Source organism: Pecten maximus, chromosome 2, assembly GCF_902652985.1.
Source record: "Pecten maximus chromosome 2, xPecMax1.1, whole genome shotgun sequence".
Lineage (NCBI taxonomy): Eukaryota > Metazoa > Mollusca > Bivalvia > Pectinida > Pectinidae > Pecten > Pecten maximus.
Genome location: NC_047016.1, coordinates 969,446 through 987,152, shown reverse-complemented (window position 1 = coordinate 987,152; position 17,707 = coordinate 969,446). Strand labels below are relative to the sequence as shown.

The 17,707-nt window shown below is 35.9% G+C and overlaps 1 protein-coding gene across 1 annotated transcript; it reads left to right on the top strand.

The window, feature by feature from the left end:
* The first annotated feature begins 296 nt into the window (after window positions 1-296).
* LOC117340314 lies at window positions 297-11,340 on the top strand. The gene is made up of 7 exons (XM_033902083.1): window positions 297-520; window positions 1,151-1,225; window positions 3,088-3,195; window positions 3,932-3,985; window positions 4,279-4,404; window positions 7,124-7,207; window positions 11,242-11,340. Exons 1-7 carry the CDS (start codon window positions 302-304, stop codon window positions 11,338-11,340), a joined length of 765 nt encoding a protein of 254 aa, XP_033757974.1. The 5' UTR covers window positions 297-301.
* The last annotated feature ends 6,367 nt before the right edge of the window (window positions 11,341-17,707 follow it).

Below are 17,707 nucleotides of genomic sequence, written 5' to 3'. Positions count from 1 at the left end.
ATTGTTTGAACATGATGTGACTGGTATTGTTAGGACATGATGTGACAGACAATGTTAGGACATGAGGTGACAGACATTGTTAGGACATCAGGTGACCGACATTGTTAGAACATGATGTGACATACATTGTTAGGACATGATGTGACCGACATTGTTAGAACATGATTTGACCGACATTGTTAGGACATGATGTGACAGACATTGTTAGGACATGAGGTGACCGACATTGTTAGAACATAATGTGATAGACATTATTAGGACATGCTAGCGTTTATAAATCTGTCTGCAGGTTGTTTCCGCCATGCTGCTGTTTGGTGGAGTGGTTATTAGTCAAAGTAGATTTGTAACAGATTCTCGACTGATTCCTATCTTTGAGAATATGCGTTTCAACAATTACTACCTTCCTGGCATCGTCATTGGTCTTGCTATAACGATGATTGTGACTGGCTGTTTAAATGGCGTTTCCTCTGGACTTGGATGTTCCATACTGTGTTTCAAGTCAAATGCAAAGACAAAAGTGGTAAGTCATCCAAGTATTATCATTATTATTAATTAATTCTGTAAAACATCTAAATTTATTCTCTGAACCTTTCTCAGACGTTATTTGTTTCTTCAACTATATAACTAACTTTGATCCAGTTTAACGAGGGAGTTTTCTATAACCTGTAGTTTTGTTACATCTATAGTGTGTTACACCTGAAAGTTTGTTACACCTGTAATTTTGTAAAATCTGTAGTATTGTTAAGCCTGTAATTTTGTTACACGTGTACATGTAGTTTATTACATTTCTTATTTATTACACCTGTAGCTTTGTTACACCTGTAGTTTGTTACACCTGTAGCTTTGTTACCTCTGTAGTTTTGTTACACCTGTAATTTTGTTACACTTGTAGTTTATTACACCTGTAGTTTGTTACACCTGTAGCTTTGTTACCTCTGTAGTTTTGTTACACCTATAGTTTGTTACACATGTAGCTTTGTTACACATGTAGTTTTGTTACACCTGTAGCTTTGTTACACCTGTAGTTTGTTACACCTGTAATTTTGTTACACCTGTGATTTTGTTACACCTGTAGTTTGTTACACTTGTCGCTTGTCTTGATGCACGATTGATGCTACACATAATAAGAAACCTTTGTTTTTTCTTGCAGCTTTTGACGTGGCAAGTTCTTATGATTATATTGCTGATCATTGGATTATGTTTCTGGATTCATCTTCTGTGTGTGGTGAGTATCATACTGATAAGCCCTCCACGTATACGTCAGATGGTATAACATTTCTATATCAAATACTAAGTACTACATGTGTTGTTACGTCGTCTTCTCTCATTCAGCCCTTATAAGGGAAAGTTCGGTTCGATGTATAAATATTCCCATCCATCCACTTTACACGTGTAAGCATCCTGAGTGTGGTGATATTTAGAGAGAAGGGAGATTACATCGGAAGCTTCCTGTGTCTAGTGATATCTGGATTGAAAGGAGACGGACTCTCCGTTAAAACTTTTTCGAGTTTCGCTTTGCAATTGCGAATTTTGACATTCGTGACTATGCAGAGTGTTTGTTATTTCATATTTCAATTGAAAAAAGACTAGTTCAAGTTTTTGTATATCAATCATATATTATGTTATTCTGTGATATAGAGAACTAAATCTGTGATATCATTATGTTATTCTGTGATATAGAGATAAATCTGTGATATCATGTATGTTATTCTGTGATATAGAGAACTTAATCTTGATATCATTATTTATTCTGTGATATAGAGAACTTAATCTTTGATATAATATGTTATTCTGTGATATAGAGAACTTATTTTGATATCATGATGTGTATTCTTGATATAGAGACTTAATCTTTGAATCTTATGTTCTTCTGTGAATAGGAACGTAATTTTGATATCATTATTTGATTCTGTGATATAGAGAAACTAAATTCTTTGATATCATTATGTTATCTGTGATATAGCGAACATAAATCATGATATTATTATTGTATTCTGTGATATAAAGACATAAATCCGTGATATCATTATGTTATTCTGTGATATAGAGACATAAATCCGTGATATCATTATGTTATTCTGTGATATAGAGACATACATCCGTGATATCATTATGTTATTCTGTGATATAGAGACATAAATCCGTGATATCATTATGTTATTCTGTGATATAGAGAACTTAATCTTTGATATCACTATGTTATTCTGTGATATAGAGAACTTAATCTTTGATATCATTATGTTATTCTGTGATATAGAGAACTTAATCCGTGATATCATTATGTTATTCTGTGATATAGAGAAATTAATCTTTGATATCATTATGTTATTCTGTGATATAGAGAACTTAATCTTTGATATCATTATGTTATTCTGTGATATAGAGAACTTAATCTTTGATATCATTATGTTATTCTGTGATATAGAGAACTAAATCTTTGATATCATTATGTTATTCTGTGAATTAGAGAACTAAATCTTTGATATCACTATGTTTTGTTGTGATATAGAGAACTAGATATGTGGTATCCTACTGTTATTCTATAATATAGTGACATTATTTTTTGAAATGATGCTCAATAGCTTAATAATGCTTGCGTATCTTACATTTGGCGTGACCTCGGTTCCAGCTGACTTATCTGACTTTTGGCGTGACCTCGGTTCCAGCTGACTTATATGACTTTTGGTTTTACCTCAGTTGCTCCTCGGTTTCAGCTGCTGTATCACACTGATTAGTATATCAAGGAATTTCGGTTTATCTTAATTAACGGAGAAAGTGCAATTAAGATAAACTGTTTATCGAAAGGTCTGCGAAGGCATGTTTTATCTATTATATATTTTGGTGTGTCCTCGGTTCCAGCTTTCGTATCTCATTTTTGGCGTCACCTCGGTTCCAGCTGTCGTATCTCACTTTTGGCGTCACTTCCGTTCCAGCTGTTGTATCTCACTTTCAGTTTGTCCTCAGTGGCAGCTTTCGCACACTACTTTCGGTTTATCCCCGGTTGAAGCTGTCGTACCTCATTGTTTAATTGTCGGATTATTTTAATTGATAGAAAAAGTATAATTAAGATAAACTGTTCATTGACAGGTCCACGAAGGAATGTTTTATCAATTATATTGGGAGTTTTTGGTGTACGGTGGAGGAACGTATATTCAGAAGTACTATACCCGGGCATGGAACGCCCTATTCGTGACGGTAAGTGATCAACGAACGCCCTTTTTGTTACAGTAAATGTGCATAGAACGCCTAAAATGTTACGGTACGCTAGCTAAGAACGCCCTTTTCCTGACGGTAAGAAAGGAAAAAAACGCCACATCAGGATATTTTTACATCATTGATTATAAAGTACCCACTATCCTAATCTCAATTTATATGTATTAAAATCTACCTCCACATTTTTGTGGCTTCTATGCCAGTGAATGTGCGAGGTCTTTTTGCTTGAATCAGTAAGATATCGTCAACCAAGAATTCACAAATGTACCTTATCATCAAATAAACACTGGATTTGATCACGAATTATGCTCCAGAAAAGATTCAATTATTTACATGTGTCGTTGGACACCTTAGTAGGCTCCCTTTACTACCTCATTCTCCTGTTTGTTACGGAACGTTCGTATGGATTTATCTGTACACTAACCAGGAACTCATATAGCTTTTATGCATCTGTATGCCTCCCACAAATAAACCTAAATAACCTTAAATTAATAAAGTGTAAACTTTTATTTACGGTTCTATTGCAATATGATATGGTAAATAATTACAAGTACTAAAGTAGAGGTGGGGCATTAGAAATGAAATTATCTTATTGAGACTTTTGTTTTAGTCTACTATATTGTTATATAACCTAAGAGTGTAAGATAAATCTAATAATCGAGTCAGTTCGTATGCTAGGAGCTACCTCTATTCGTATTTATGAGTCATCGTTTTTCAGTATTCCTGCTGCAGTGTTGGTGACATCACAAACTTCGGTCACACGGAATACACGGTATATGATACATTTTTACTTTGTAAAACTTTGTATAGAGCTGCTACTACAGCACGATAATGTGTTCTTCATGGATTCTTTTATTACTCTTCGGATAAATCACTTTTTGATATTCTTTTTGGGTCAGATATTTCCGTTGATAAACTGTGACAAATTGGAACTGTAACAAAAAATTGGAACGTTGTCGGTCAAAATCAAATTGTTAACAGTTTTAATAACGTCAAGGTGTTATTTGATCAGATCAGTAATAATAATAAGTTAAAATATATTTAAGTTTAATTTCTGGGCTTCAGCTTACGGGTTATAGTCAGCAATTTATCCCAACATACTGCCGTTCAGGAGCCACCATAGCCAACTCTGACCTGGATGCTATCACGGTTCCGCCAACAAAATCCTCAGATGTGACTTACTACAGTACGGTAACGTGTCACCAAGACTGCTATCAGAGTGTAACAAGGACTTCGTTATCATTGAAATATAGTAAAAATGAAAATAAAAACATCTAGAAATACAACATATATAACAATACCTGGTATTATCAACATAACTACAATACATCAATATGAAATACTTTGTTTCCCATCTATATCATTCATAAAATCAATACAACCTGTTATCTATATAAATACATTAATACAGCCTGCTATTTATATAACTATATCAATATAACATGTTATCTATATGACTATAATAATACAACCTTTTGATTTCATACCTACATCAATTAAACGCATAAAAAGTCATTGATATCAATCCGTAGATAAAAATAAAATTTTCCTTGATATTATATTCCTTTTGTACGAAAGAGCAATACCGCAATCAATTATTCACTTATAACTATCAGAAATTGCAGTTCTGATACCTGTTCTTAATACTTATTAACAAATAGAATCGGATGAATGGTATTATGCTTTTAAAAGAACCTATAGCAAATGTATCTGTTTGTCTTTTATTTATATTTAAGATAACATTATAAACAAGAAGCGAAGAAATGTTATCCGTGGTTGCATTTTACTGGTCTCACTTACTTTTGATAACTTTTATATTGAGACATATTTCCTATAACGACATAACTTAGCATCGAGTAGTTGTATATTATATAGAAATATACGTATGCTACTGGTATATATGACATATACGTGCAGTCTATTTCTAATAATCTATTTGCAATTTTACAATTAATACTAGTTTCTTTCAATCAAATTGTAGTAAACGTCCATAAAACATATTGATATCCCACATATTCAGTCCGAAAAACAAATTGCAATACATTTCTGTATTTAAACACCACAATTACATGATAAAGATTTATTACATTTTTACCAGTGAAATGTCGAAAATAATTCATTCTGTAAAAAGCGATACTTTTCACTAGTGAAAAATCACTTTTTTGTGAGAGTTTTTGACAAGTCATAACACACTTCTTTCAAACGACAATGGGGAAAATTAAGATTTGCATATATCACTCCGTCATGGTATATGACGTCACAATACACGATATGGAATACATAAGGTTACGCGTTGGCATACATTTGTGAGCCGTTGACAGGGGACCTCAACGAAATCCGGAGAGATTGAGCTGCTTCCGTACATTTTGCTATACAAGAGGACCAATGCCCTTAACAACAATCTACCAATTGAATAATTATTACACAGAAAACATAATTACAGCAAAGTTCCCCTTTTGGGGTCACGCCACATGGGGCTCCACGGGTCATTTCAGCTTCATTTATATAAAATATGATTGGTCTCCACCAATGATTTTTAAAGCAAAGTTTCAGCAAAGTTCCCCCTTTAGAGCCCCACCTCACTAACTCCAGGGATAATTTCATTTAAAAAAAAAAAACTATTGACAAAGATGTACAAAGTCAACAGGATCAAATAACAGGCAAAGTCTATATAAATTATCTCATATGGTGGCTTAAGTAATATATTGATATTTGTATATTATAGATATTGAAATGAAAATTATAAAATACAACCGTCAAGGGGAGATTACTCATTCGTATATCTTAACTACATGTATATTCAAACATCCTACAAACATAATACATACATAATATAATTACATTAACTATTTGATTAACATAAACATATTATATAAACTATATGACACTCAGAAATTGACAGACATTTTGTAAAAGATGTTCTTCCCTCCCACCCCACCACCCATATTTCACACCGAATTTAGCTGTTGTCCGCCATACAGTTATTCAGAAGTAGGGTTTTAAAGCAAAAAACATTCACCAAAGTTCCCCAATGATGTTTCACACCAAATTGATTTAAATCCAACCAATTGGTAAGAAGGAGTAGGGTTTTAACGCAAAACATAAATCACTAAGTTCCCAATTAAGCGTCCCGCCACTCATGCCCCAGGATACAGACCAGCCTCATTTCGTAAAATATGATCGTCCTCTCCCCAATGCTGTTTCACACCGAATTCGGTAGTAATCCGCTTTGGGGTTCAAGAGGATTAGAGTTTTGATTGAAAATGTAACGGCGGACGGCTGACCCTTTGTGTCAGAGCACCTAAAATGTAATGAACAGAATATCCAGTATCATCCTAAGTAATACCAAATATTAAGCACGAGTGTAAAACATCAAAATATCAGCCACACAAGTGAAATCTATTTGGTATTACTGAACACACTGTTATATAACTGGTATATATTAAGATGTAAAAAGAAATAAAACCGTATGTAAGGATACTAATTCTCCATGATTAGTTATATCAATTTAAGTTATATCGTTAATATAATATCTTTAGTTGACTTGTAAAATACAATTACGGATAACATTACTTCACTTATCATTATTTAAGACAAGATAGACGTACCAGAGTGTACAACTATAGACAAACGGACATGTGTTATAAGTCATATCTAGCTATTGTGACGTACGTACCAGAGTGTACAACTATAGACCAACAGACATGTGTTATAAGTCATATCTAACTATTGTGATGGACGTACCAGAGTGTACAACCAGAGACAAGCGGACATCTGTTATAAGTCATATCTAGCTATTGTGACGTACGTACCAGAGTGTACAACTATAGACCAACAGACATGTGTTATAAGTCATATCTAACTATTGTGATTATTAAACTACTATAAAATAACCACTTTTCCTTTGCAGATGTGTGATACAGCATTGAAGGAAGAAATAAAAGACTATGCAATATATTTCGGAGTTATATCTTTTATTGCCCTGATTATTAAGGTAAGACCGTCCAAATCATAATTGTCTATCTTCATAGAAAATCGAAAATGATAAAATTGCAATAATGATATATAATAAAACAATCAATAAATATGTATATCACAACTTTACGATCAAATATTTATATGTAACTATTCATTTCAATATACATATAACTATACAATCAATATATGTGTTAATTAATTATCGACCGAGGGGATCATTCACACAAACATAACTATACGTTGTTTATCTCCTAAACTTGTGTAACTGTTCCATGTTGTATGCCTAAGTGAGCAGATTGCCTCAGAAATTCGACAATATACTTGTCTGAATTGTTGGTATTACTACATGATCAATTATATATCTATATATATATTTTGATTTTTCAAGCTCACTTGTAGTGACTAAGTAGATTATTATTCTCACATTGATAATATCATTAATCAAAATAGCACTTTTCTGTAGCCCTCTTGACAAAGAGCTTCCACTGTCTTGAACCACATACCACAGACGAAAGAACGAATTCAAGAAAACAACGAATGTATTACAAATCATGGCATCTAATATATCCTTAATAGATACTGTCCTATAGAAAATAAACTTTCCGAATATAAAGTTACATACTCGAATACGAAATAGGTATTCCACACGAAATCGGTATCGGCGTTGCATAACTTATTCCAAAAGAACAATTTAAGTTTTTCGATTTTCGTACAAAACATCAGGTAGTTCAAGAGTTCTTGTTGTTATTATGATGAGGACGTCTTTTCGAATCCCTGACATTTCCTTGCCTACGTTTGCGTTCGCTCTAACTCGCTTTGGATGCAGGATCTGCCCGTAGTTCATATCCATGCAATACAGTTGGAAGGACAATCGATTTGACAACCCTTGCCGTTTCAATGTGTTCATTCCATTTCGGTGTATTCTGAGACTTATCAGACTGGTGACAGCCGTTCCTACGCGCTTTTCATATAGGATTTAAGGGTCATATTAATAGCGAATCCAGTGATATTTTACAAGCATCTAAATCACCATTCTGTTGCAATTAAACAAAGTAGACCAATTGGTAATGCATTAAAAAGGTAAAATAAGCAGATTTCGGAAAATTGCCCCCAAATCCACTGTTTAACTATTTGTTTCGAAACTATTTTGTTGTAATGGAAATGCCTCTCTATGTGCCATAATTGTGAAATATAATTCACAGCCGCCATTTGCATTTCAAGGTCAAAAGACAATTAATGTTTGTGTTTTTGTAAAACCAAATCTTGTTAAAAAACAAACGCTCTCACAACCTGCTATAGACACTTGTGACCATAACGGCATGGCTATTTTTTACAATGTATCTGATCAGCATGAGCTTTCTGTGTTATCCTGAAACATTTAACGCATGTTTTACCGAAATGTACAGCTAGCTTACCAAATTAAATGTAAAAAGCAAGACCCATGTGTAGTCATGATACATATCAATAATTGGTCAAGGTACTTCTGCTCCATTGCACCAGGATAGAAATGTATATGTTAGAAAATATCACTGGATTTTCTATTTATTTGAACCTTAAGGCTTTGGCTTTGCATATGCGTGAACGATGTCAAGCTGCATCTGTTGATTTCTGGTCGACGCGGCTAGAAGTCAAGTGTCATCAGCTTGGAAATTACACGGAGTGTAGATGATTTTTACTTATAACCTAGACTTAACCGCCAAATCGGCAAATAAGGAAGAGCCAAGCCCCTTGTTTTGTACGGTACGCATCGCTCGTTTCCCTCATCATAAAGAACGAATGCAGTGAGGCCAGCAAACAAATTATGAAATTTCCATTTATGCCTAATCGATACACCTTAAGTTAGCAATCCATGTATCCAAACACTGTAAAATGCTTTTGCGTTGTCGGGGAAGTTGCAAACATTTTTTAATTGAGCTCCTGATAGTGAATGGCAAAAGATTCTTTTACGGTAAATACGGCTGTGATGCTACCAAATCCCTATCGTAGCTTGATACATGATTGATTTTTTTTGTCGAATCGAATGTGTTTCTTGCAAACATTATTCTGGTTATTAAAACTGTTCATCTACCCTTTTCCAATGTTGATTTTACCTCCTGTTTGAAATCGTCATCAAACTGTGGTTGCGTTCCTGGCTGCGCTAAGTTGTTATAATGTTCAGCCCATGCTTTCCTGTTGATATCCGAATTGCGACTGATTACATTTCCGATGCTCAGTTCATTTGACGAATAAGTGTTACATTTCTTTTTCTTGATTACCTTGTAGAATATTCCATATCAATGGCTGCTGCCTCTTGTAGGTCCTCCAACTGTTTATCTTGATATATTCCCCGCGATTCATCCAGTGTTGTTCTAAACTCGCGATTTGACTGCTTAAATATGTTGTAGGATTCATAGCCACGTCCTCTCGGTCGTCATCCTTTTACCCACTTTGCACGGCGCTGTAGTATAACATTATGCAATTTCTTTATATGACCGTAGTTCCAATATGGTTTAAGTAATGGATGGGTCCTCTTTATTGGTAATGTGGCATGAGCAGCCTCACGCATCGCAGTAACAGTATACTGAACAGGTGTTTCCACCTTTTCAACATTGATACTAGGTGTATGAAGACTAAGTAGATGTTCCTGTCTATCATCTAACTGTGTACCATATCTAACTTTTCCCTCAGATGTTGCCTTCTACCAGTTAAATGTCCGGGGGCGTAAATATTGGGGTCTATTGACACATAATGCGCTTCATAAAAACTTTTAATTGGCAAGTGGTCGGATACGTTAATGAAGTGATCATCGTGAGTTACACACGAGATAACTGGCGCATTTATTGTTATCAACTAGGATATGATCAATAAGAAAATGGTTTTCCCGTATCGTGTGACGCAAACTTAAAGCCACTTTTTTTTAGACCAGACATGTGAGTTAGCAGATATTAGTTGTTTATCTCTGATAAAGTTTTCTAGTAACAAGCCCCCTTCGTTAGTACGATCATGATTTATATATTGAATATTTGCGTTAAAATCGCCAAGAAGTATATCCTATCCATGGTCACAAAAACGGTCAAATAGATCAAATATGCAACCAGGAGTGTCTTGATATTCAGGCAACTGGAGAGTTTGTATAAGGTAAAAGGGGGCCTATAATCTTTTATGAATCTGTCCTATCACCCAATCACTGTCTTCACTCAAATGTAACTCCTCCATAAAATTGCTATTCCTCCACAACCACAAAATTGTGTTCTCTTTTCATTGTCTGGCGATATGAAGTTGTCAGACAACATAAACAACCCGAAGTTGATATCAATACTTTCCATGAAGTCCAATTGTTCTGGGGGTATCCAGTGTTCAGAAACAACGGCTATGCCGACATCCCGTAGAAATTCACACAAGAGAAGCGTTCCATACATTATATATTCCATATTAGAAGCTTCATAAGTATGTTGAAAGAAAGCGAATAAGGTAAAATGTATTAACATTCGTCATGCTTTGTAACCTTTGTAACGGATGAGATTTTCGGGCTAGAAATCGTGATCTGTTGCTGAGGCATAATCCTGTGCAAGAAGGTTCAGTTTCGAATATTTCAATATGTGCATGAATGTTACTTTGATACCTCTGCTTGAAGCGTAGGAAACAATAGAATTAATTACATTCTCACCTGAGGCATCTGCTGTAATTCGAGGCATGCGCATTCTTTTTATTCCCGGTTAAAGTTCTTTTTACGCCGCGAAATTCATACTGCGATTTTGTTCTGTCAATATCAAGTTCTTGCTTGGCATGATAGCCATGGAAAGATATGTGTCGGAAGTCTTTACGGGTATCTCTTATTATGTAACAGTTGTCTTGTGGTCTGATACTTGTATAGGTTTGTGTCTCGTCGTTTAAAGTGAACCGCAATGTAAGAAAATTAACCATTATAAGGCCACACCAAGCATGTTTAAACAATAGTCTGTAACACTCGTTATTATTATAGGACACTAAAACAAACGAATTTCTATGTAAGATATACCTAACAATTTAATACAATCCAGATTTATATACTCTACATGATTTATGTTACAGGGGGTTAACATGCTCCTATTGCGGAAATTCAAATTTGGTTCAGATTCCGCCGACGATGAAGCTTCAACATGGGAAACAATCAAAGAGTTCATTCGGTAATGATTTCTCTAGTTTTCTCCCTACCGTCATATAACAATTAGTACTGTATTATATAGAAGTTACAATGTTTAATCATTTAACAGTTACAATGTTGTATTATATATAAGTTACAATGTTGTATTATATAACAGTTACAATATTGTATTATATAACAGTTAAAATGTTGTATTATATAATAGTTACAATGTTGTATCATATAATAGTTACAATGATGTATTATATAAAAGTTACAGTGTTGTATTATATAACAGTTACAATGTTTTATATACAGTTACAATGTTGTATTATAAAACTGACAATGCAGTACATAACAATTACAATGTTGTATCATAAAACAGTTACAATGTATTATATAACAGTAATAATGCTGTACCTTTCAATAGTCTTATTGTTGTTTAATGTGTCGGTAATATCCAAATCTATTCAGTGCAGGATTGAACCATTTTTCAGATTGTATTGTATGATACATTTTCTCTCTCGTCTGTATAACCTTTTTAAATCTCTGATCTTATAACCACGTAATTATCATTCCAGGGACAACCGATGTATGACACTCTCTGTGGCAATATTCACCATATTAGGACTGGTATGTATTGAGTTCTTCAATCAAACGTGATACAGATGGGTGTGTTTTATATCTAGAACTTTAGTATGCTGGCGATGAGCAATGACTTTACTTGATAAAAATTTCATTTCAATAGCACTTTAATGTCAATTTTGTACCCTGTTCTCATTAAGTGTCAATTCCAAAACCTCCAAATATTTTTGGTACAATCCATGTTCATTTAGATTGCTATCCTGGCTCTAGGATAACTAATAGTTCAATAGAAGAGTCAGAGATGTGCATGGCTCGAATAGGATACGAGTAGGGCGTAAGTTCATGGCTTGGTGAGCTTATGAATCGAGTTAGTGATAAGGTCATAAATTGAATAATGACAAATCTGGAGGGAGTTGATTGATTTAGCTGCGCATAAGAGAGAAGAGAGCATATGGCTTAAAGAGGTTACGAGTCGGTAGTGAGATCATGGTCAGTGAGGTTACTAGCCAGGTGTAAGAGGTAGTGGCGTCATTGATGGTAACGGACATGCTTGTTATGTGCTTTGCAAAGACCATCATCTCTAATTAATACCGTTAACATGAATAGATCGATATCAAATTTGGCAGAGAAGTACCACTGTAAATTCCGATCCGCAGTTAAAATCTTATCGAGGAAAGAAAATTCTTATTGGAGGAAAAAGAATCAATCATGTCGCATCCGGGAAATATAAATAAGCTTACTTCAGCGTTTTATCTTAAACTTGTACAAAATAGTAGAAAGATCAATACTGTAAATGGACCTTTCCCCACGTCCCTGTGCACGAAGATACCATGGTCTTCAAATCTGATGGAATTCTTTAACATAAAGAAGAAGCAGCTGCCTCAAGTAACAAAGTGTATACAATCGTCAGACAGGAGCATGGAAGATGCAACATTGGCATTAGGAGTTTTTTATTACCGTGATTCACAGGCAAAATTCACTTGAGAATCCCCAGGCATAACGGGACAGTGCTGAGATTGAAAAGATATCGCGATTAAAAGGGTCAATGTGTATAACTCGTGGCTCAGCTGACTGTGAAGAGTTGTGTGGAGGAAAATCTTCACTCAAAGATAAAAATACAATAGAAATGACGTGCTGACATTTAGAGTGAGTAAACAGAAAGTCAAATTACTAGAACGTCTGAATGAATCAAAATCTACCAAGCGTAAAACAAGGAACATCGTTAAGGATGAAATACAGAACAGAATACCATCAGAACGCAAGGGAGAGATTAATAACACGGTAGGACAACATCAAGACGATAGGTAACGATTTTAGTATTGAAATAAAGGAAGAAAACAAAGGGAAAACATCGGTATATTTGGAACTAAATAGCCCAAATATTTAGGAATGTTTGATAGGAAGAAAGCTGAGAAAGCAAGTGCTAAAGACATGTAATCTAAAAAAAACGAGGAAAGGGTTGAAAATGTCATCAGACTTCGGGAATATGAAAGGAAGATTTAGAAAGCTTTGCCATTAAGCATTGAATCGGGGGAAATCTAGTTTCGTGTACGGGGCCACCATTGAACAGAAATATCGTCCGACTGGCAATAAAAACAGACGTTTGTAGAGTAGATTAACGGCGTGGCGTGGTAGAGATTGAGGATGAGGTGTTGAAGGGATGGACGGGGTGGCGTGGTGGGGACGGAGGATGTGGTGTGGAAGGGATGGAAGGGGTGGCGTGGTAGAGGTTGAGGATGAGGTGTGGAAGGGATGGACGAAGTGGCGTGGTAGAGGTTGAGGATGAGGTGTGGAAGGGATGGACGGCGTGGTAGAGATTGAGGATGAGGTGTGGAAGGGATGGACGGCGTGGTAGAGATTGAGGATGAGGTTAGGAAGGGATGGACGAAGTGGTAGAGATTGAAGATGAGGTGTGGAAGGGATGGACGGGGTGGCGTGGTGGGGACGGAGGATGTGGTGTGGAAGGGATGGACGGCGTGGTAGATATTGAGGATGATGTGGTGTGGGAGGGATGGACGGCGTGGTAGATATTGAGGATGATGTGGCGTGGGAGGGATGGACGGCGTGGTAGATATTGAGGATGATGTGGCGTGGGAGGGATGGACGGCGTGGCGTGGTAGAGATTGAAAATGAGGTGTGGAAGGGATGGACGGCGTGGTAGAGATTGAGGATGAGGTGTGGAAGGGATGGACGGCGTGGTAGAGATTGAGGATGATGTGGCGTTGGAGGGATGGACGGCGTGGTAGAGATTGAGGATGATGTGGCGTTAGAGGGATAGAATGATAAAATAGAAGGAACACCATCTGACAGTACTACCGACACTTCGGAATGTCAGTACTGATAATCCCATTTTCACATACTGATAAAATCAATAAAATACTAAATGTGTAAATATTGATATTATCATATTGTTTTATTCTAATGAAATAGAATATTTAGTGTGCTACATATTAATAGTCGATACTGGAACTCGCTGTAAATATATATTTTATAGGGCTAGATATTGATACTCGGTATCAGTCCTCGTGGTGAATATATATTTCATGGGGCTATATATTAATACTCGGTATTGCTACTCGTTGCAAATGTATCTTTAAGTAGGCTTTGTATTATTCCTCGGTATTGGTTGTCAGCGTGATTTATTTCATTGGGACTTCATATGTCTCTATCAACTGATTGGACGATATACGTGTATGTGAACTAATTTCACTGTATATAGTGGCGTGATGTCTCTGTTTCAGTTACTTTCCCTAGGGATTTTGATCACCGGCGTCCGTCTGTATTTCGATGATATACTTGGGCATAAAGATATAAAGGTTCTCTTTGAGTACATCTACATATTTGGACGGGATGTGACGTCATGGGTGGCCATAATGTCCAAAGTCTTGGTCAGTATCGGCTGTGTATCGTTCGTCATCTTCCTCCTGACAATACTGAGTGCATTTGCAAAAGATGCTCGCGTTTACTACGTGGTAAGTTTAGGTTTTAGCACTGAGAAAAACTTCCTTACATCGAACTCTGTTTAGCTGTTTAATAGGGAAGACTTTGTTTGTTGTGTGTTGTACTAGACAAGGCTATGTTTGTTGTTTGTTGTACTAAACAAGGCTATGTTTGTTGTGTGTTGTACTAGACAAGGCTATGTTTGTTTTGTGTTGTACTAGACAAGGCTATGTATGTTTTGTGTTGTACTAGATAAGGCTATGTTTGTTGTGTGTTGTACTAGACAAGGCTATGCTTGTTGTGTGTGGTACTAGACAAGGTTATGTTTGTTGTGTGTTGTACTAGACAAGGCTATGTTTGTTGTGTGTTGTACTAGACAAGGCTATGTTTGTTGTGTGTTGTACTAAACAAGGTTATGTTTGTTGTGTGTTGTACTAGACAAGGCTGTGTTTGTTGTGTGTTGTACCAGACAAGGCTATGTTTGTTATGTGTTGTACTAGACAAGGCTGTGTTTGTTGTGTGTTGTACTAGACAAGGCTATGTTTGTTGTGTTGTACTAGACAAGGCTATGTTTGTTGTGTGTGGTACTAGACAAGGTTATGTTTGTTGTGTTGTACTAGACAAGGCTATGTTTCTTGTGTGTTGTACTAGACAAGGTTATGTTTGTTGTGTGTTGTACTAGACAAGGTTATGTTTGTTGTGTGTTGTACTAGATAAGGCTATGTTTGTTGTGTGTTGTACTAGACAAGGCTGTGTTTGTTGTGTGTTGTACTAGACAAGGCTATGTTTGTTGTGTGTTGTACTAGACAAGGCTGTGTTTGTTGTGTGTTGTACTAGACAAGGCTATGTTTGTTGTTTGTTGTACTAAACAAGGCTATGTTTGTTGTGTTGTACTAGACAAGGCTATGTTTGTTGTGTGTGGTACTAGACAAGGTTATGTTTGTTGTGTGTTGTACTAGACAAGGCTATGTTTGTTGTGTGTTGTACTAGACAAGGCTATGTTTGTTGTGTGTTGTACTAGACAAGGCTATGTTTGTTGTGTGTTGTACTAGATAAGGCTATGTTTGTTGTGTGTTGTACTAGACAAGGCAATGTTTGTTGTTTGTTGTACTAGACAAGGTTATGTTTGTTGTTTGTTGTACTAGACAAGGCCATGTTTGTTGTTTGTTGTACTAGATAAGGCTATGTTTGTTGTTTGTTGTACTAGACAAGGCTGTGTTTGTTGTGTGTTGTACTAAACAAGGTTATGTTTGTTGTGTGTTGTACTAAACAAGGTTATGTTTGTTGTGTGTTGTACTAAACAAGGTTATGTTTGTTGTGTGTTGTACTAGACAAGGCAATGTTTGTTGTTTGTTGTACTAGACAAGGCTATGTTTGTTGTTTGTTGTACTAGACAAGGCTATGTTTGTTGTTTGTTGTACTAGATAAGGCTATGTTTGTTGTTTGTTGTACTAGACAAGGCTATGTTTGTTGTGTGTTGTACTAGACAAGGCTATGTTTGTTGTGTGTGGTACTAGACAAGGCTATGTTTGTTGTGTGTTGTACTAGACAAGGCTATGTTGTTGTGTGTTGTACTAGACAAGGCTATGTTTGTTGTGTGTTGTACTAGACAAGGCTATGTTTGTTGTGTGTTGTACTAGACAAGGCTATGTTTGTTGTGTGTTGTACTAGACAAGGCTATGTTTGTTGTGTGTTGTACTAGACAAGGCTATGTTTGTTGTGTGTTGTACTAGACAAGGCTATGTTTGTTGTGTGTTGTACTAGACAAGGCTATGTTTGTTGTGTGTTGTACTAGACTAAGGCTATGTTTGTTGTGTGTTGTACTAGACAAGGCTATGTTTGTTATGTGTTGTACTAGACAAGGCTGTGTTTGTTGTGTGTTGTACTAGACAAGGCTATGTTTGTTGTGTGTTGTACTAGACAAGGCTATGTTTGTTGTGTGTTGTACTAGACAAGGCTATGTTTGTTGTGTGTTGTACTAGACAAGGTTAGGTTTGTTGTGTGTTGTACTAGACAAGGCTGTGTTTGTTGTGTGTTGTACTAGACAAGGTTAGGTTTGTTGTGTGTTATACTAGACAAGGTTAGGTTTGTTATGTGTTGTACTAGACAATGCTATGTTTGTTGTTTGTTGTACTAGATAAGGCTATGTTTGTTATGTGTTGTACTAGACAAGGTTAGGTTTGTTGTGTTGTACTAGACAAGGTTAGGTTTGTTGTATGTTGTACTAGACAAGGTTAGGTTTGTTGTGTGTTGTACTAGACAAGGCTGTGTTTGTTGTGTGTTGTACTAGACAAGGCTATGTTTGTTGTGTGTTGTACTAGACAAGGCTGTGTTTGTTTTGTGTTGTACTAGATAAGGCTATGTTTGCTGTGTGTTGTACTAGACAAGGCTATGTTTGTTATGTGTTGTACTAGACAAGACTTTGTTTATTGTGTGTTGTACTAGACAAGGCTATGTTTGTTGTGTGTTGTACTAGACAAGGCTATGTTTGTTGTTTGTTGTACTAGATAAGGCTATGTTTGTTATGTGTTGTACTAGACAAGGTTAGGTTTGTTGTGTTGTACTAGACAAGGTTAGGTTTGTTGTATGTTGTACTAGACAAGGTTAGGTTTGTTGTGTGTTGTACTAGACAAGGCTATGTATGTTGTGTGTTGTACTAGACAAGGCTATGTTTGTTTTGTGTTGTACTAGACAAGGTTATGTTTGTTGTGTGTTGTACTAGACAAGGCTATGTTTGCTGTGTGTTGTACTAGACAAGGCTATGTTTGTTTTGTGTTGTACTAGACAAGGTTAGGTTTGTTGTATGTTGTACTAGACAAGGTTAGGTTTGTTGTGTGTTGTACTAGACAAGGCTATGTATGTTGTGTGTTGTACTAGACAAGGCTATGT

Coding starts and splice junctions, on each gene's coding strand:
- LOC117340314 (XM_033902083.1), top strand. CDS start 302: ATGCTGCTGTTTGGTGGAGTGGTTATTAGTCAAAGTAGATTTGTAACA. Junction 3,986..4,278: donor TCGGTCACACGGAATACACG/GTATATGATACA, acceptor TCTGGGCTTCAG/CTTACGGGTTATAGTCAGCA. Junction 7,208..11,241: donor TTATTGCCCTGATTATTAAG/GTAAGACCGTCC, acceptor TTTATGTTACAG/GGGGTTAACATGCTCCTATT.